This window comes from Haliotis rubra, unplaced genomic scaffold (genome assembly GCF_003918875.1).
Source record: "Haliotis rubra isolate DU_JTF1 unplaced genomic scaffold, ASM391887v1 Scf202, whole genome shotgun sequence".
Classification (NCBI taxonomy): domain Eukaryota; kingdom Metazoa; phylum Mollusca; class Gastropoda; order Lepetellida; family Haliotidae; genus Haliotis; species Haliotis rubra.
The window spans coordinates 1,170,898-1,192,058 of NW_025766026.1; the positions used below are offsets into that span (position 1 = coordinate 1,170,898).

The 21,161-nt window shown below is 40.8% G+C and overlaps 1 protein-coding gene across 2 annotated transcripts in view; it reads left to right on the forward strand.

The window, feature by feature from the left end:
• The window catches only part of LOC124275758, a 43,771-nt gene that overhangs the window by 20,066 nt on the left and 2,544 nt on the right, over positions 1–21,161 (forward strand). For both annotated transcript variants that reach the window (XM_046711417.1, XM_046711416.1), the window contains exons 3-4: positions 16,225–16,612; positions 20,456–20,626. In XM_046711417.1, coding sequence (XP_046567373.1) covers positions 16,225–16,612; positions 20,456–20,626 — 559 coding nt within the window. The remainder of the gene's footprint in view (positions 1–16,224; positions 16,613–20,455; positions 20,627–21,161) is intronic.

Here is a 21,161-nt window from a genome sequence, read left to right on the forward strand (position 1 = left end):
ATTTCATTTTACCAGGGAACCCTATTCATAAGTCTCTTGAGCTATATGGTTGATGAAACCATTAAACATTAATGTCATCAGAGGTCATAACGTCATTTTCATCACGTTGAAACATCGGGATTATCTTTATATGATTACTGTCTATCTCATCAGATTGAAGTCCTTGTGAACCTTTATGTTGTCAGATATAGGTAGTATAGAGTGAGTGAGTGAGTAGGTGAGTGAGTGAGTGAGAAAGGTTATTGCAGTTATCAATATCACTTCTGATGTATGTCTCCTGAATTAGAAACAAATGTGTTATATTTACGTATAAAAGTGATCTAGTTATCTTGGTGTTGACATCTGGTTGATTTCTTGTTTTTATATTCAATATGTCAAATATAGCTCACTTCTGACCAAAACTTCAGCTTTATCAGAACCCATTACCGCATTCATCCCTATTCCGGTCCCCCATGTAGACATAACTCACTCACTCACTCAACCACTCACTCACTCACTCACTCACTAACTCACTCATTCACTCAACCAACCAACCAAGGGCATTCATTCACTCAACCATCCAGGACATTCACTCACTCAACCACACACTCTCTAACTCACTCATTCACTCAACTACCCAGGCACTCACTCACTCACCCAACATCAACTCACTCACCCACCCACCATTGGCCGAGCTACACCTGTGGTTAAGACCAACACTTGCATCTAATTACTGTAAGTGGTGCTCCTTCATCCGGCCAGCTGATGGTCAAGTGAGGGGCAGATAGCTTCAGAACCCTGGCAGTTTTATCACCTTGTAATTAACCCTAATTATTGGCCCCAACACAGGGGACGAATGGTCACCTCCCCAGAGTAATAATTCCTTATCTTCAATCTACTCCCTGCTCCCTGGTCTCGCTGTGACCCCAAGAGCCTCGTTTTAGACTGGCCGATAATTGGCCCCGAAGTCTGACTGTATGAATTTTGATGGATATTCACACAAGGAAACTACTTATCTCATATCATATTTTGTGATATATCCGCGTTGAGGCTGTTTTCGTTTGATGTATCTCCATGAAAGGAATATATCACCCAATACAACTTGCATTTATGATAATTATATGTAGTGATCGTCTTCAATGGTATGATCAAACGTTATCTCAATAAGCTCTGGCGAGGATAGTCTCTTTGATATTCCATGTCGTTTTATAGCTTTTACGATTCATTTACTATATTAGATTGATAAAAGTGCCTTAGAAATATATTTTGCCTCGAAGCTCTTTCCTGTGGTAAATTATTATGAGTCATATATAGTTAACTTAAGATGGAAAAAAATTATCACGATTACATCATCTAGAATGATGGACTGAGCATCTGTACAAGTTACACTCCTGCGTCAAGAATCAAGGGAACCAGTTTTGGGTATAATGGCAGTTGTATGGTGACCGAACCGAGCACCTGTCTACAGTTATCGTGGTAACGCCATCAACGTACTTACATGAGCAACCAGGTTTTAACGTAACTACCGTTTTCCATGATGGATTGATATAAGGTTTTCACGAATTATAACGTAAATTTTCATGTTCAGTTTGTGACAGGCTTAACGTGTGTAAGGCTGCATATCAATAGTTATCTATCACTGATATCGCACATTACGGAACATTTCACGTCGATCGATGAAGAACAGCAAAACGTCGGTCCAAGGGTCAAGGCATCCGCTTTGCCGTGAAGGATATTGACAATTACTGTGTGGCATGATTGTTCATTAATAAACATCTTCTGTAGCCGCTTGACGTGACATTTGTGCGCTTGGTCCGATTATATGTTAATATCATAATCCTGTCAAGGTACAAACAAAGGGATATCGGATACCAGTATGTCAATCTCTCTGGATCTGGTCTGAGCCTTTAGTCTGTGTGGTCTGGCATTGTGCCATGGAGGAAATTATCCTTTCATATATCATCAGAGATTCATATGTTTTGATGTAATACTCGAAAAAATGTACCAGAACGTAACCCTGGAATATAATGTGGGATATGGGCATTTGATTTGATCAATGAAACTATTGATTAGGAAGATAGACCCAACGGAAGGATCGATCTAGCTGTATATGAAACACACAAGCATAAACCACAGAAATGTGCAGTAAAAGATTTCATAGACATTTTGATAGTCTCATCTCATTGCTGTGTTCACTGCTGCAACACAATCATTGCCTGGCGGAACGATAGACTGTCTCACAGTCCATGAAACGCATTATTTATAACCATCCGCCCAGCCCTTTCTGGAGTACTGAAGCCCTAATTGAAGCAAGTCTAGATTTCCTCAGGTTCTGAATCTCCCATCCCATTGGCGCTCCTGTTCCATTTTAAATCCAATTATTTGTTTCCATCAAAAATATATATATATTCAGAGACTTCGTGTCAGTCTAGGCGGAACGAGTGACAGAAATGTATGTAGCGTTCTGTGATCTGAGATAGTAAACCAGGATTGGGTGTGTTCAGATAACTTACATCAATTAAAGGAAAATAATTCAATTTTATGAATTTAAAAGGGTAGATCAGAAATGTTTTCAAAGAAAGTAAGGCAACAGTTTCCAACAGCAATCCTATTCAGTTTGAACACACGAGGTCTGTAGGAAGCTGTAGACGTTAGTGATCGTCCAGTTTGTTTTAGAGCAGCATGGAAAATGTTACATTCTGTGTAAATAATCTACAGACGGTCAGCTCATTCGGCAGTGTCCATGTGGGAGAGTCGTTACCTCGGCAGGTGAAGGGAATCAGTTTAGTCTGGGAATATTCCCGGGGCTACACATGGTACAGTTTGTTTAGTCAAGGATCGAATCAGAAACGTGACCTTTGCTGCATCCAATACCGAAAACTGGACGATTACCATATGTGTTGAGGGACTGGGTGGGGACGGGTCTGGGGAGGGGAAGGGACTTGTCCAGGGTGGGGAGGGACGGTGCCCTGTGTTGTCATGGACATACTGTATTTTTGAAATTGCTATAGAAAAACTTCTTGCATACTGACGAATGTCCTTATAGTTGTCTTAAGATGTACAGAGGGACACGCATTGTCTGTTGGATTTCGTTGTTTCACAATGTCTTAAGGGACATATAATGTATTTTGATTCAAATTTTGTCAGGACCACTGTAACAATTGAAATACTGCTTAGACCCGCCATAGATTCATATTACTACAATGCAGTGTACCATATTGTGCTCTGTTGAATATATGAGTCTGTCCTATATTAACAAAACGTTCTATTGTGCTTTTTCAACAATTAATGTTTTCTTTTGCTTGAAACTTTCAAAGATGTTGAATAAACATCACTGGCCCTGGTTCGATGTCATTAGAAGCGAGTGAGTGAGTGGGTGGGTGAGTGGGTGAGTGAGTGAGCTGAACGTCGTTACAAGAATGATGGAATCAACGGATCTTATATACCATGTGAAGTAAGGTTGTTTTTAACACCCGTAGCGTATAACCGCAATACAATCAAGCAGAACTATTAAATGTAAAGCAACACCTTGTTAGAGTTAAGCTTTGGTATTTTGACCATATGCCGAATCTAGAAAACTACCTGCGCAAGGTTCCAACTATCCCCAATATTGTTCAGTACACTGTAGTGTTCTGTTACACGGGGGTGGCTTCTCAGTCTCGGTTTAAATAGCAAATCCGTGCTGAAAATGCTTCGACACGTCACTACGGGTCTAGTTGTTTGTACAATAAACATTCACTTCAAAGAAGGAAGTCAGTGTACCAGTACACTAAGATAAGTGTACCAGACTAAGCCATGTTGATAGACCAGGTAGAAATCTGGATACCGACCATGTCATTACAGTCGGCGGTTGGGCGTTAATGTTTGGTTTGGGCAATCTGCAAGGACGCTTCCGTTCCGTGGTGCCTCAAATGGTTCGAATTAGCACAGTTTCCAAACTCACAGACGAAATGCCAGTTTTATTCAATGTTTTGAGACATGTTTGTGCTGCCGACGGCATGTTTACTTGCTCGGGAGGAGTGCGGTTTCATGCCGGAATGCAAGCTGTGTTCTCCATGTTCCCGGTGTGGCCATATTGAACAGAGACAGGCCACCATTTAAATGGATTTTAAGGGTGTAATGAGGTTTCGTGGTTCCTCTTGCCAGTTAATGAGTTTTTGAGTTACCTGGGTAACAAGACACCCCGGAGAGACGCATGTCGTAAACATTCGCGACTTTGTGAAACAAACGTGTTAAAATTGATTGGTATCATAACCGTGTCCAATGTGGGATTCGAACCCGCGATCATGACAGATCATGGACTGAAAAGGGTATGTGGCGTTGAAACTACCGTAGTTGCAGTAAAACATATGGTACCACATAGTTACAACACTAGTCCTACATTTCCTTGTTGGTTAGTCAATGAGACCGTTAGCATTATTCAGCTATATATCTTACGTCTCCCAGGCAAACCGGTGGTTGATAAATGAGCACTACTCCGGGTTTAATGGGTACGGAACCGGACTACTCGATTACAGCTATAGTTGATTCTTGGATTCTCAAGGTACTGGAGATATGGATCATGCCGTTGATCACTGGATTGTCTGGTCCAGACTCGATTATTCAGCGACCGCCGCCATATAGCTGGAATATTGCTAATTGCGGCTTTAAACACCAAGCAACAAAACAAAACAAACAAAAGAGGTTATAGCGACATTGATAATAGGATTTGTATCTGATTCTGCTCCTGTTACCTCTATTACTACTACTACTACTACTACTACTAGTACTACTGTAATTACTACTACTAATACTGCTTATTCTACTACTACTAATACCATTACAACTACTAGTGGCGATGCTTCTACTAATTTTTTGTCCTCCTCATTTACGACAAGTTGAAGGAGTAGCTTAATGGTTAAATGCTGAAACTCGACTCACTGAAAGTCCAGGTTCAATTCCCTATATCGAATGGCATCATCAAAAAGCACTGAGGCTGTTAACATTCCAGCTCCTGACTAGGGTTCTACACTCCCCAGGGAGCTGAGAATGAAAATCGAATGCTGACTGATCCATTGACAAAAGAACTTATGTTAGACCTTTGAGCATGCACCTTCTGTAAGGAATTTAGCACAATACAAATACACACATTATCAGTACAACTATTTATAGTGCGTGGAGCCGAATTTCTGATGTACCACGCCTTGATAGAACCGATACAGTGCTAAAAGCATGGTAGAAGAATATTCACAGACTCGCTTTTGATGACGTTAAGACTTTCATGAAACCGTTTAAACTCAAGTCGAATAGGAAAAAAGTAATCAATTTGCGTTACACATTAGTTTATATAACCAGAAACAGAACAGTCGCAACCATCCTTAGCTGGGCTTTGATATCGTTTAAATAGGCCAACGCCTTGCACGTCTGTGAATTCCAGAACTTTAAGTAATTCTCAAAACTTAAATACGAAACCTCACTGAGGAAGGAAGGCTCCAGCGTTAATGGAACATGTTTTCATGTTGGTGCATGTTGATGTATGCACTGTACACACACGTACCGCCAAAATGGGTGGCAACACTAAGTGAGTGAGTATGGTTTTACGCCGCTTTAAGTAATATTCCAGCAATATCACGACGGGGGACACCAGAAATGGGCTTCACACATTGTACCCATGTGGGGAATCGAACCCGGGTCTTCATCATGACGAAGACACTTTAAAGGAAAATACTGGAACATGGCATAAACTGACTGGGTAAAAGATAAAGTCAATAGAAACATGTACCCCAATTTTTAATGTAAAATATTATTATTTATATTTTAATCGCGAAAATAGTTTCTGCTATCCCAACTTCGGCCATTAGGCATATTCCGCTGGCATGTCCCTGAACTCGGCTAACCCACCGTCCCGGCCACGCTGGTGCTGTGGCGTCCAGGAGGGTCCTCCTGCTCCTCTCGTGGGGGACTCACAACACATGGCCCCTCATCTCACTATTACTGTCTGCAGGGAACCTTGCAACTTGGTTAATCAATAATTTCTAATCTTCGTGACGTTATTCGTTTCTCGTTGACTCTAATGATTATGCTTTTGAAATATGCCATGATTAATATTCCATGGCTATGAATTCAGATCGAGTGTAACGGAATCTCCACGTGAGTGACACTGATGGGGTAATGGTTAATGTGTCTGTTTAGTTTACATTTCTGTTTTATTCGTTTGGGGTTTTAATATAAAACGGTCTATTGATGCGAGTCGTTACTTTCCATTTTGCCCGTTAAAGTGGAATCTCGTGTTTAGATGAAGAGGCAAATTTTACTAAATCCGCTTAGGAGTAGGAAATGAAACCTTTTACGGTTATCATGAATTTCATCCTGGAATATTTGATATCTGAGAGAAAGAAAACAATGCTGTATTAATCGAAAACAGGTCGTTGATGACAAATGGCGACCTAAACCCTCCATGCACTGCAATATGTTTGTCAGTGTCCTGTCTGTATATAATAGCACTCCCTGTGTCGGTTAGTCTGTCTCACAGTCCCTGAACCACATTATTTGCCTACAGCCTAGCCATCCCTGCAATGCTAAAGCCCTAAATTAAGAAAGTCCAGATTCCTGCAGGTTCTGAATTTCCATGCATCTGACTGGGGCTCCTTTTCAGTTTAAATGAGTTTATTTGTTACTATCACGATTATATATATTCAGAGACTAAGCGTTAGTCTGTATGCCGGTATCTAGTCTCTGGAATAATCTTTATTTAAGCTCAGTCAACAGTTTTGCTCCTTGAGAAATCAAGAATGTCTGACGGCTTGAAGTCGTGTACTGGATCATGGGTACCGAGGCTATTGTTCCTCAGACATCTTTCATGTGATGTTTCTTTGTGTTTTGAGGTTATATGGCCTGAAGTGCAGCAGAAAATGTATGGGAGATGTGGCTAGGAGTGGTATAGGTCAAAGAAATGTTCTCACGGCACTTCCGTGATGGTTTTCCTGAAGGGTAGAGTTCCAGCCCCCGTGAGTCACTCCGACACATGTGTCTCTCACGTTCATGTCGATGTGGCAAAACGTGCAGTTGTATGTGGTGGGACTTTTTAGAGGGGAAACCTAAGATACTATCTTCCTTTAAATCGGCATTGAATATCAGCGTTAGGTCCAAATGAGGAGATGATGAATGACTATTTGAAGCGTTGCTGTTTGCAGTGCAGAGCTTCTTACCTTCAGTGAAAAGGATCTCTCTCTCTCTCTCTCTCTCTCTCTCTCTCTCTCTCTCTCTCTCTCTCTCTCTCTCTCTCTCTCTCTCTCTCTCTCTCTCTCCTATCTCTCTCCCTCCTTCCTCTTTCTCCACCTCTCCTCTCTCCTCTCTCTCTCTCTCTCTCTCTCTCCTCTCTCTCTCTCTCTCTCTCTCTCTCTCTCTCTCTCTCTCTCTCTCTCCCTCTCTCTCTCTCTCTCTCTCTCTCTCTCTCTCTCTCTCTCTCTCTCTCTCTCTCTCTCTCTCTCTCTCTCTCTCTCTCTCTCTCTCTGCGAGTTAGCAGGTTTTGGGATATGCAATGGTCTTTACATTTGTATTCATGTAATGGATGCAGTTAAGCTTCATTGATCCATAATACACTGCAGTTTTACTATGATCGAGACGTAAGATCAATACTGGTATGCAATTTTGCCATTTAGTCCCAGCAGCGGGCGCAGTAGGTTGCAAGCTTGTATATAGAGCCTTAAAATAGTTAAAGGTTGCAGCAATTTGCTGGGGTGGGCGTGCACTGCCATGGTTTGACAGTGAGTAATCCTAGCAGCCTAACTAATCACATACCAGTGTTGATGTAAATGATGATGCATGACAAACTTCATGGTCTAACACTTATCTGGTCGAAGTTGACCCAGAATGGACTAATTACAGCAGAGTACTAGACATGATAGATACAAACGGACAGTTGAAGTGGGCGCTGAATAAATTATGTCACATCCATGATCTAACGAAACACGATCTTATGGTCGAAGTAAGACCTAACGCCTAGGGCCTATTCGATTATACTAAACCTGTTTGGGTTTCTGGAAAACCATGCACTCAATTATGTCGTCACCTGCATTGTTTGTACATACTAAATCATACCTCCTTTTTCTCTTGTATATACTCGGGGGGCGGTTGGGTAGCCTAGTGGTTAAAGCGTTGGCTTGTCACACCGAAGACCCGGGTTGAATCCCCACATGGGTACAATGTGTGAAGCCCATTTCTGGTGTCCCCCGCCGTGATGTTGCTGGAATATTGCTAAAAGCGGCGTAAAACCAAACTCAGTCAGTCATTCAGTCAGTATATACTCAGTTTACATATCTGGCTTCCTGTATATCTATATATATACTGTACTGTTCACTATCACAATTATCCACCTGAAGAAGGGGCAAGAACCAGCCCAGAAACATTGTGAAAAATAAATCGAGAAGTTGTTATCCATAAGAGTTGTCTTGTATTAGTTTCACTGTGAAACTATGTACAGTGTATACGAAACTTGACACTTGTATATAACAGTTTTGCAATAATCGAATAGGCCCTTAGTCTCTGAATACACATAATTCTGATACAAACAAAATACACCATTTCAATTGAAAAGGAGCCCCAGTGAGATGGGAGATTCGGATCCTGAACCTGAGGAAATCTAGACTTGCTTCATGTAGAGATTTTGCATTGAAGCGTTGGGGGAAGCAAACATAATGTAGTTCAGTGAGTGTGAGACATACTAAGTCGAAGTGAACCCAAACCAGACCTGATCTAACTAAACATCTCCTTGTCGATTAAGACCCGTGAAGGTCCGGGTTAGAATTATTGTTCTTCAGCAACCCATGCTTGTCGTAAGAGAGGCTAACCGGGTCGGGCGATCAGGCTCACTGACTTGCAGGCGCGTAGCAAGCCATTTTTTTCGTGTAAGCCCGATAGGTTGCAAAGCTTTATATTAAGTTAGTATTGGGGGCTTGCCCAACTTTCATGTGTAAGCGCGAGCTTTTCTTATAATGGTAGCTACGAACCTGACTTGGGTGACAGATGCCAGTTGCCCATGCTGTTGGCCGCTGGATTGTCTGGCCCAGACTCGATTATTCACAGATCGCTGGCATGCATATAGCTGAAATATTGCTGAGGCGGTGTTATACAACACCACCCTTGTCGATGGCGACCCGAAACGGCCGAAAACAAAACTCTTCACGCCCTAGCCAGTGTTAGATCATTAACTGCCCGATCATCATAGTGTCCCTGTAGAATATAACATCACTGCCAAGTCGGATCATTAAATGCCCAATCGCGTGGTGTTCCCTTCGCTTTAGTTAATCAAATGAGAGTAACATTGCACTTCACTTGCGGGTGAAATGTGGCCTATGATTACATACCACGGTAGAGTAGACTAGCCCACAACTACACTATCCTTACAGTGAGTATACATCACCACCCCTCCCCCATCCCCCATTATTACCTGTCAGGTAACACTCATAACCTGAAACTAATCAGAGGAAGGAAACACTGTACAGACGGACGTTAACACCTGGGAAAATTAGTTCCTGCATCTCCAGGCGTAATTAGGCTACAAGCATGATTGAGGCACCGACTGGCTTACATTTCAGCCCTGGATGGGCCGTGTAATTTATGTGGCAGGCTAATGTTAGGCGTTGAATGTAAAACGTTTTATACAAATGTACTTGTTGATGTATAAAACTAATTCTCTGGGTTATTCGTCTTTCAAGGCCATGATTTTGGAATGTAGGTTCTGAAGGTCCTTTAAAAAGGGAACATTTATTCATTATTCATTTTAATGAGTTTTTACTGAAAATCGATTGTGCCACGTCATCAGTTATATTCGATAGTTTCTGAATTAGCTGACAATTTCGTTACGAACCGCTTCCGTCCAAATGTACTCGTGCATTACCGTCAAGCATACGGTTAGTCGGTTTCCAAGAATAACACCCGTGAAGATTTGGTTTAGAATTGGTCTTCAGCATCCCATGCTTGTCTTCTTTGAGAGGCATTTATGTCGTAAGAGGCGACTAACGGGATCGGGTGGTCAAGCTAGCTGGCTTGGTTGACATATGTCATCGTATCCAAAATGCGTAGATCGATGCTCATGATGTTGATCACGGGATTGCCTGGTCCAGACTCGATTATTTACAGACCGCCGCCATATAGCTGGAATATTGCTGAGTGCGGCGTTAAACACCAACCATCCACGACTACAGCTTTGAAATGATGAGCCTGCAACTTTTTCCGTTAGCTGGTCAGTTTCCCTCTCTCAGACATAAGTCAATGGTTACAAAAGCCCATCTCTCTGTGTAAAGTACAAGAATGCATATTGTTATCCTGGAATAAGACAACTCTGAGGAGGGTTTAATGGCTCAACCCAACATCCCACTAAGCAGTGAATGAATTCACAGGACCAACCACAAGCAACACATCACATCCCTTCTCAGCGGAAGATCATGCATGCGTCATTGAAGGCCTGATCCAACAGAAATGATACTTGTTTAAAAAACAGCTAACGTTGCGACAGGTGGTAAGGTATTTTAAACATCGTTTTTATCATATGATTTAAGTGCTATCTCAACATCGCGTCTCAAACAGTTGACAGGGAACCCATCTGGGCCGTCTGTGAACTATACATGCCAAAATAGACATCTAACGCTTTTGGTTTCCTAACTCTAGTAATACCACAACTGTCAACACTGAACGCTTCTTGTAGTCAATGTCCTTAATTGTCTTTGAATGTCAACTCATTTATTATTAAGGGCGTGTAGGGTATAGCCTAGTAGTTAAAGCGTTCATTCCACATGGACACAATGCTTGAAGCCAATGTCTGGTGTCACCCAACGTGACATGGCTGGAATACTGGTTAAAACGGCGTGAAAGCACACTCACTCACTCACTCACTCACTCACTCACTCACTCACTCACTCACTCACTCACTCACTCACTCACTTACTCACTCACTCACTCACTCACTCACTTTCTACTATGAGAAACACAGCGTTTCAGCGAAACTTATACACCGTAACGTTGTGTCCCTCAAACTAAAGGGTGAATCAGTAAATTACCTCCCTTGACCATCAATCGATGTTCATCAGCAGTCTTAATGTTACAAGTCCCTTCATCTGAATACCCAGTATGTGCAGTTAATGTGTAAACAGCATCCGGTCCTCGCAAAACAATCATAAAAGGGGATGCAACTTTTCCGGGACATGAACTCAGCTGAGTACCAGCGCGTGTGGCGATGAGTCACGGAGGAGTGCAGATGGATTATCAGGTTTTATCAGGGCATATCGTTTCATACTTGATAACACACGTCAAACCTTTAGGCTAAATTTGAAATAACCCAGTTTTTCAGATAAATTATCAAATGTGTCATGTTGCTGTGTGTATAAACCTACATGATCTTCAGTTCAGATGGCAGGACCCATTATAACTCCATTTAGTGCCGGAAATAGGGTTATGTTATCTAAGGACATATAATAAAATCCAAATGGATCTCGGAACAATGCCTAATTTCTGAATGTGAGGAAATCTAGACTTGGCAGAACAATTTAGACCTCAATTAGATTCCATTAGATATATTCTCTTGGGTCTGTAGACAGACTTGGGTGATTTTGTAAACTCTGTTGAGATTTGCAAGACACACACATGTCGGTGTCTCTAAACAGAGTAATGATATTGAACTGATACAACTATGTCCACTGACAACCTGAAATGTCCATCCCAGGTATCATATAAAGTTATTGACCACAGCAACATGGCCATAGCGAATGGCGGAATTCGTGCAAGTTATCAACGACGAAAATGTTGTTCCGCAAACACGTCTAAATGTCAAGTTAACTAATATTTAGAAATTGTGTGTCGAATCGTAAAATTTAGTCTCTGAATTGATTTTTTTTCAATCAGCGAGTGAAATTAGTTTTACGCCGCTTTTAACAATATTCCAACAACATCACGGCGGTTCTTTCAAGCATTAATTGAATATTATACAAGAGCCTAGAAACTGAAGAAGTATAAACTTGCTAAAACATTATACACATGTTTTTACAGTTTTCGGACATTTCGGTCGATGTGAGAGACTTATAACTGATGACTATTAGTTATTGGTCTGTAAGTCTTGTGATTTGGTATATATAAATTCCATCATATAAGGTCTATGTTCCAACATTCACTATATTCATACTAGTTCTTCGTGTGTAAGCATCTTCCCATGATGTTCTATGTTGCTGCAACGGTTATTCCATGTTTGCAGTTGTATTTTGTTGCTTTATCACGAACATCATTCATTGGTGATTCATGGTTTCAGCGAGGCATATTCAGGTGTCTCTGGGGTGACACCGGTCAACTGTCCGAACATAAGCAGATTACCGGCTTCAGCTTACACGTACAGCCCCCGGAGGCCATCGCGTATTCATTTGATGGAAATAGACATCAATTAGTGACAATATAATGCTCGTCATTATCTAGGGCTGATTAACTAATTGGTGTGTGTTGGGACGGCTCATATTGATGTCACGCGTGGGAGATGGAAACAACGCTCGTTTGTCAGTATGACAACTATTACATAGGCTGTGTGTGTGAAAAAGCATCATTAGTGAGTGAGTGAGTGAGTGAGTGAGTGAGTGAGTTAAGCATTACGCCGCTTTTCGCAATATTCCAGCAATATCACGGCGGGGGACACCAGAAATGGGCTTCACATATTTTACCCATGTGGGGAATCGAACCCGGGCCTTCTGCGTGACGAGCGAACGCTTAACCACTAGGCTACCCCACCGCACCAAAAGCATCATTACATACAGTGTATGATGAAAGTATTGTTATAAACACAGTGAATGATGAAAGTACAATGTATTATTATAAACGCAGCGTATGATGAAAGCATTGTTGTATACACAGTGTATGGTAAGAGCAATATCATACACAGCGTAAGATAAAAGCATTACTATATTCACAGTGTATGATAAAAGGATTATCATATGTACAGTGTATGATAATAACAATATCATATATACAGTGTATGACAAAAGCATTACGATATTCAGAGTGATATAACCATATACACAGTGTATGATAAAAGCAGTACTATTTACACAGTGTATGATAAAAGCAGTACTATTTACACAGTGTATGATAAAAGCAGTACTATTTACACAGTGTATGATAAAAGCATTATTATATCCACAGTGTGTGATAACAACATCACTATACACACAGTGTATGATAAAAACATCACCATAAAATTATACACAGTGTATGACAACAGCAACATTACATTCAGAGTACATGACAAAAGCATTTTATGTAGTCTGCATAGTCTCTCGTACAGACCCTGAAGCAAATATATCCAAGAAAGCCCACGCAAGTCTAGAAAATGTGGCAAGTCTAGATTTCCTCAGCTTCTGAAAATGAAGAAAGTCTCAGGGCTCCTTTTCATTATATTATATTTTTCTTTACTATGAACATTTTTCAGTAAAATATGTTCATTTCAGAGACTAGTTGTTAGTCTACAGTCTGCACCGTGTGTGGTGATAGCAATCACATACACACTAAAAGATTAGTATGATAATATTCACAATACACAAAGACACATTCATATCTGTTATTATTACAACGAAACTTCATTATAAAACATATTTTCACACAAAAATTCATTACATCTAATCGAGATGTAAAATACTAACAGGTTTCCTGCCACGACTAATAGCGATATTGCCATGTGAAACTAATAAGCCTGGAGAAGGTTCATGGCTCATTCCCCATTATACACACAGGCAGGGATGTTCAGGCAGGGCTCATACTACGAACCGTTAACGTGGGCCATACCAACTGTCGTATTTATAAGGGTGTTTATGTGTTTATCGCCCAGCTCGCGCCACATCGACCCTTTCATCTCCACCACGTGTACACACATGCACATGCTGTATATTTTTATCAGCAACCTTTCGCTGGAATTCGTTCAGTCTGATTTCACCTTCTAAGGTTTCAAGACCAATATCATGGTCGTCGTGCTCCACTTCACTCCATGCTGATATCTCGGACATGAACCCTGTGGTTCGCTTGTTGGTAATTACACCCAAAACTACTGGTATATTCTTTTACACTTAGACTGCTGTTGGACTGTTCGCAAACGAATTGCCTCCAGTTGCCCATGCTCGTCGTAAGGTGGTCAGGCTCGCTGACTTGGTTGATGGATGTCATCGTAGCCCAGTGGAGTAGATCAATGCTCATGATGACAATCGCCGGATGGCTGGTCTAGATTAGATTAGTTACAGACTAGCTTGAATAATACTGAGTGTTAAATAAAAACACTGATTGAAGGCAAGGAATTATGTAGATATTAAAGTCGTCGAACTTTTATAGTGGTAGGTCTGACTCCCAGAAACTAGACTATAATTTGAAACTAAATCCCACTCAGATGCAGAATTATTTCTTTAAGTGGCATTTAGAAGCTGGTGTGATGAAGAGGAACACATTTTATGGATATAAATCTATTGCAATAAAGAAGTTGTATATCCATATAAAGTCTTCCTCTTCAAATGTAGAATTGTCTCAGCTCTTGAGGAAAAGGACAAATAAGCAATCTGGGTTCCATTAGAATGATAGTGTCTATTTTAGGATATGTATTTTTAATAAGACTTATTCCTGGGAGTAGGTTTGTATAGAAAGAATATAACATGTTTAGGAATTACAGATGCTGATGAAACCAGATGAATATAGCAAATAACCTATTTTAAAATGAAAGAACCTCTCCGAAAGGTGAAAGAGTATGTGGGGTTCAAGAATGAAAAATGGACTTGAAACCTGAAAGTGGGTTAACTCTGTTATTCTGTTATCAGCACCAAGATTGATACGGTGTAATTGTTACCCATTACGTAAACAAGTGAGCACTTAAACCTGTAAACAATCCCGTAAGTGAATTACACTGTTGTACCCACAGCTGTAGGGTAAATCACTCGCTGCCCTTCACCCTGAGTGTCTGTGACAGCTTCAGAGAGGCACAACATGCTCTCAGGTCTGTGCACCCAGGGGCAAGGGTTCACTCCCAACACGCTGATAAAAAACATGCTGTGTGTTAGGCGTCGCTACCTGCCTACAGCACGCCATGCTTAGATACGTGCCGAAGCAATCATACATTCACCCTCAATATGTAAGGATTATGGGGAACCGAATTTACATGAAAGGTTCTTTCAAAGCACATCCTGAACAAGAAAAGCAAGATTTGAGGATGTCGACTTCTTTATTGTGAATAACACGACGTTTCGGAGTGTATGGCTGCTTCTTCATCAGGGGAATACTCCCTACCATTTACCTGATGAAGGAGCAACCATACACTCCGAAACGTCGTGTTATTCACAATAAAGAAGTTGACGTCCTTCAATCTTGCTTTTCTTGAGCATTCCACTTCTAAATGCCCCTCAAAGATTTGATCCGACACATCCTGAACTTTATCTAACAATATATTGATTGATTTCTAAGGTGATCATAATTGTTTGGTGTGGTTTTGACCATGATTCATTCAAATGGACTTGAAAACACGATTAGGCGTGTCATATAATAGACAGCATTGTAAAGATGTTTAAAAGATTGTCCTTTTTTATTTTGTTGTGTCGTGACGTTATTGTTGTAATGAATATGATTGTCAAAATATATACAAATACATCATTCTTTCTCGTTGATTGGTTGTGTTGAATGTTATGAAAGATGACGTTCATGGATCCAGAAACTGTATTTCCTTCTTTCAGACAGAACAAATGGCATTTTTGAAACGCTAAAAGCATCGTACATCACCCCGTCGACTCATGCTTAGTGAATATATATAATTTTGATGGAAACAAACAGTTCCACTTAACTTAAATAAGTGCGATGAGAGATTCAGAGCCTGAGGAAATCTAGACGGTTCACGGACTGTGGGACAGATTAATGGCCACCGTGCCTCTCCCAGAATATTATAATGTCAGTCGTTAAGGGAATATGATATAAGACCGCCTCCATGGTTAAGTAAAGGAAGCGTCTGACTGGAGAGCGGAGGGTCTGTGATTTGATCCCCACACGACATGGTACCAAATGACGTTACGAGACGATAAGTTTTGTTACCCTGCCTATCCCTCGGTATTTAGCGAATGGAACTACGACTGGTTTCCTCTGAGTAAATATATTGTGTCTGAGTGGTTATCCATGTTGAAACCGTGTGAAGATGCTTTCCTGCAACTCTTATGCATTCCAATGATTCTCTTTTGAAAAATAGTTATTCATACCATCATAATTATTTCACAGGTATCATCTTCAAACACGACATCCAAACCGCCAGCGTCACAGCTACACACATCCTCGACAACACAGTCCGGCGGTCAGTCCCACACTGTCCACGTCCAGAACCAGCCCCAGTCCATCGGCAATGTCACCACATACGTCCCACAGAAGGTCAACCAGCCTCTCAAGTCCAAGAAAGACTCCGAGCCCCCTGAGCAGGAAGATGAAGACTTCAGAAGGAGCGACTTCAACCCAGCATCTCAGACGGTGCTGGACAAGGCCTACACTGACCACAAACACTTCTATAGACTCAATACTACCATTCTGGACGAGGGAAGCAACCTGAAACAGGAGGTGATAGATCTCTATAGGAAGGCCGGGGAAACACTGTCATACGAACAACTGATTCAGGGTAAGAAGGATTTCAGGCAAACATCGTTGTGTCGAACTTACTGTTATCTCGAGGTAAAAGTTTGGTCCCTTTATTCTTTCTTTTTTCAATTATTTTGTCAAACTTCGTTTAACTCGAAGTATTTATGTAGGTCCCTTTAACTTCGACACAGCGATGTTTGAATATACATTGGATTCTCTATTTGAATTATTTCAGTAGTGAACGTGAAATAATAATATAACACGTTCCTTAATTATCTCGAATTTTATATATATTTTGGAGATTACTCCTTAAGGTGTTTTGATCTTGTCATGAGTGTAAGTGAACATTTGGCATCTACAATTTGGTATCTACAATGTTGGTACATATAAACTCATAGAATCTCAATGCAAGATCTGGTGCAAGTACATTATATTTAAAATGGCACATAAAGATTTTGCCAAACTTGGCTCCTGAACTGCGAAAAGTGATTATTTATATATATTCGACAAATTATACATGGACATCTTACGATGAGGGCCTTAAATACGTGTTATAACGAATGACTTTATAACTAAAGTAAGGAGTTGCAACATAGCGAGACTAATATTTAGCTGGGGAATTAACTTATGTCATAAAACGCTCAAAATACACTTGCAGATTTTGTATGTTCGTCTGAGTATAGGCAGTAACTGCCCAGCAACTCTCTTTATTGGTAGAGGCTCATTACCACACGATTGGTCGCACTGCGATATGTGATGATAAGATCAGCTCCAACATATAACATACACACCTACGGAACTCGGTGTTTAGAGAGTAACGCCATTTCACTCCGACCCTGTTTAGGTGAACCTGCAATAACGGTATGTGCAGAAAAAGTATGTTTACCTCATTGTGGAGTGTTTACTCTACTGTCTTCGCCTGCAGCAGCGGACCTCTCGACGAGAACTTGTTCACCAGGCACAATGATATTATTTGGGGTGTTAATGCTTCATCATCGCATTAAAAACAGCTCCATAACCTCGGCCTGTGATATATTTATCGGTTTCGGATTTGCTCGAAAAAAATAGTAGATTGTAGACAGCATCCATGGACCGAATTTAATACCATATGGAACGACGTGACAGGGTGATCTATAGTGAGATGACTGATGATCTGTCTGAAGAAGATACAATCAGACTGATAGACAGGCATACAGATAGACGGCAGACAGATGGTCGAATTTCAGGAAGTGTGTAGAGTAGTGAGAACTCACCGAAGCTTTTTTTAAGCTTAGATGCAAGCAGATAACATGTTAGCCTTGCTCCTAGTCTGTCTCACAGTCCCTGAACCGCATTATTTTACCTACTGCCTAGCCCTCCCTGCAATGCTAAAGCCCTAAATGAAGCAATTCTAGATCTCCCTAGGTTCTGAATCTCTTATTCCACTGGAGCTCCTTTTCAATTTAGATGGGATTATTTGTTACTATCAAAAATATATATATCCAGAGACTAAGCGTTAGTCAACGTTTCTCCAAGCTTATATGAATGTAAAGCTATGGCTGGTTACAAAAAAAAAAGCATGTCTAGGTAAGTGAACTGCAGTATGCCAGCGTTGTATTAGGACAATATGTCATCATACAATCTGGGAAATGTGACGTAAACAAGCAATCATTTCCTAAGGGACTTATGCAAGTCTACTGACATGCAGGCTGTATGGTTTTATGCACCTCATCTGACATCACCAATCTTCCAGCAGAGGCAGGCGAGTCTGCACGCCTACAGCACGCTGACTGTTCCACCTTGTATGATAAGATGGCTGCAGGAGATGTGAATTCTGGAACGAAGGAATTTTATCACAACTGTACAATAAACTTCATAGGATTCTTTCACCAGCTTTGTGGAAGGTCATATGTCGCAGGGAGGTGTTTATGTAGACATTTAATGAAACTGTTTTCGATGTGGTGATAGCAGTTAAAGAATCTGGTTGAAGGTCGAACTGACTCATCTGCAACAGCGTCTCAGTACGCTCGGCACTGACTGTGAATGGGGACTTGAACAGGTAGTGGCCAGACATGGAACCCGAGACCATTGCCGTAGATCTGACGCAGATTAACCTTTATAGTGGGACTGAATTTCAATGGAATGTATTTGGACTTGCATTGAGGGTTTATCTGAGTGCACGTGTTTCCAAAGCTTCCCAGTAGGACAGATTTAGAGTGGCGGGCTGATATTTACTGCAGTCATGTTCAAGGTCGAATTCCAGGGAACAGTATGCAGGTTTTTTGCCTGGAAATGAAAGCACGTAATCGTGTACTGGCCCACTGCCTCGTGTGTAAAACGTACAGGCTGATGTTTTAATTATTGTTTAAATTATTCCGAAGTCTACAGTCACAGAGTGTATTAAGGAACAGTGGGGATAAGGCAAATGGCACCTTGTACCTGACAAAAGCGTAACCGATGTTTTGTACTCGCTACTGATGTTAGTGAGTGAGTTGGGTTTAACGCCGCTTTGAGCAGTATTCCTGTCATAGCAAGGCATGTCAGCCTGATGTCGGGGTCCACACTGACAGAGGTCGAACATATTTGCAGTTTCGTTGATTACAGACAAATGATTCTCACCATGGCCCGTTCCACAAAGCGATCTTAACGCTTCGATGATCATAATCCTATAATTACGTATGGGAGTTACGATCACCTCAGCGCTTTGCGGAACGGTGTCCTTCCGTTCAGAAATAATGAAATGCAGATCCTGAAACGAATAAGAGAAGCAACTCTTTACAACAATTTGTGATATTTTAGACAACTGGGTATTCCGTGCCGTCTTTAAGCTTTGAAGGTTATCTACTTCTGGTGTTCAGAAATATATATGTCAAAATTGATGCACAAAATTTTAAAAATAATTATATTTACAAAATCACCACCTGCCCAGGACCCATCGCCTGTAAGCCTTTGTAAAAGATTTTATCATTTGCAACGAACGAGTTAAGTAAATATGAACTTTTGATCCTGTGCTTGGTGCCATGTGTTGAATTACCCAAATGGCAGGGGCTTAGGCCAGGTCGTCTTTGTTCTGTGTGTATCAGTCTTTAGAACATTCTCACCCCCACGATAAGATTCACGTGTCGCGGACATTCCTGAGGGTTCGGAATAACTAGTTCGACATTCCCTGACTTCCGGCTGTCTGTAGCACACAGTGTCAGTACCAACTCGTTGGCATTATCAGGTGTAGATCAATCTATACTGATAGGAATGTTGTCCTTACACAACAGAATATGAAGACTAACATCTAGTCTCTGAAATGTACATATTTTACAGGAAAACACCGTTCATAAGAAATAATCCTAAAATATAATGAAAAGGAGCCCAGAGACTGTCTTAATTTTCAGTCTGAAACTGTGGAAATCTAGACTTGCCACATATTCTAGACTTGCATGGGCTTTCTTGGATATATTTGTTTCGGGGTCTGTATGGCTGGATTTAAAATATGTTATTGATATAAATACAGATGGTCACATTACTCACTAATTCCCAATACTAATTGATATAGACAGAAGGTATGTAAAAGAAAGTAGTCCGAGTTACCATTATTGATACTGAAAAGTTAATGAGTTGGTGTTAAATTCGATTAGGTCCATTTAACCATCACCCATTCCTATTTAAGAAAACGTAATCTGGTTAAAGTTGTGTAATAATAACTTTATTCAATGAAGACGGGGAACAGTGAATCGGCATCAACATTACTGCCTTGTTTGAAATGTAAATATATTAATATGAACAGATAATATTCCTGGGATAACCTTTAGCAGCTGTGTTGTTTAGATGTGTTAGTGGAGAGACACAAGTATTCTCATTTGCAGGTATGATTGTAGAGAGACACCAATAACACTTGTCTTCTCATTTGCAGGTATGCTTGTGGAGGGGGAGAAGCTGCTTCTGGGAGGATGCTGGCTCTACTTCACTAACGTTGAGTTCTATGACATGGAGTGCTCCAAGATGCTTAAAGAACCAATCGGAAGAGGGCGAATATGTCTGACCAATAAAAGGGTGTTGTTACTGTCGGCGGAGATATTCACGGGTGCGTTACGTTTAATTTGACGCAATTTGATCGAAGGTCTTCAGGTCTTTAGTTAGAAGTGTATAGATGGTATAGGTGTTCAGGTGATAGACAACGTCCAGTGAGTATACAGGTAAGATGTAATGAGCCAGCAACAGCTGGGGAACATAATACGTATATTCAATATTCTTGGGATGGAGAGGTCGGGGATGTTAGGAACAGAATATTTTTCTCTTCGATAAATGCGTTATTCTCTAAAATGGTCAAACAATGTTTGAGGTGACAAAATATCAGATAAATAATTAAATATATCAGTACAAAATGAGGCAAAGTGATCTGCCCCAAGATGTGACTTTACTCTGTATTGATTCACGTACTGGGGAATCTGACCATAGCTGCGTGGATACTATCAGGACCTTCTAGCATATCTTGCATTGAGGTGCACCATGTCGTATTATTGTAACGGCAAAGATCCCATTTTGAAGTAACGAATATAACGAATTAATGTGTATATATAATGTACATATGTTATACACTGTTTAATATCAGTTTAATA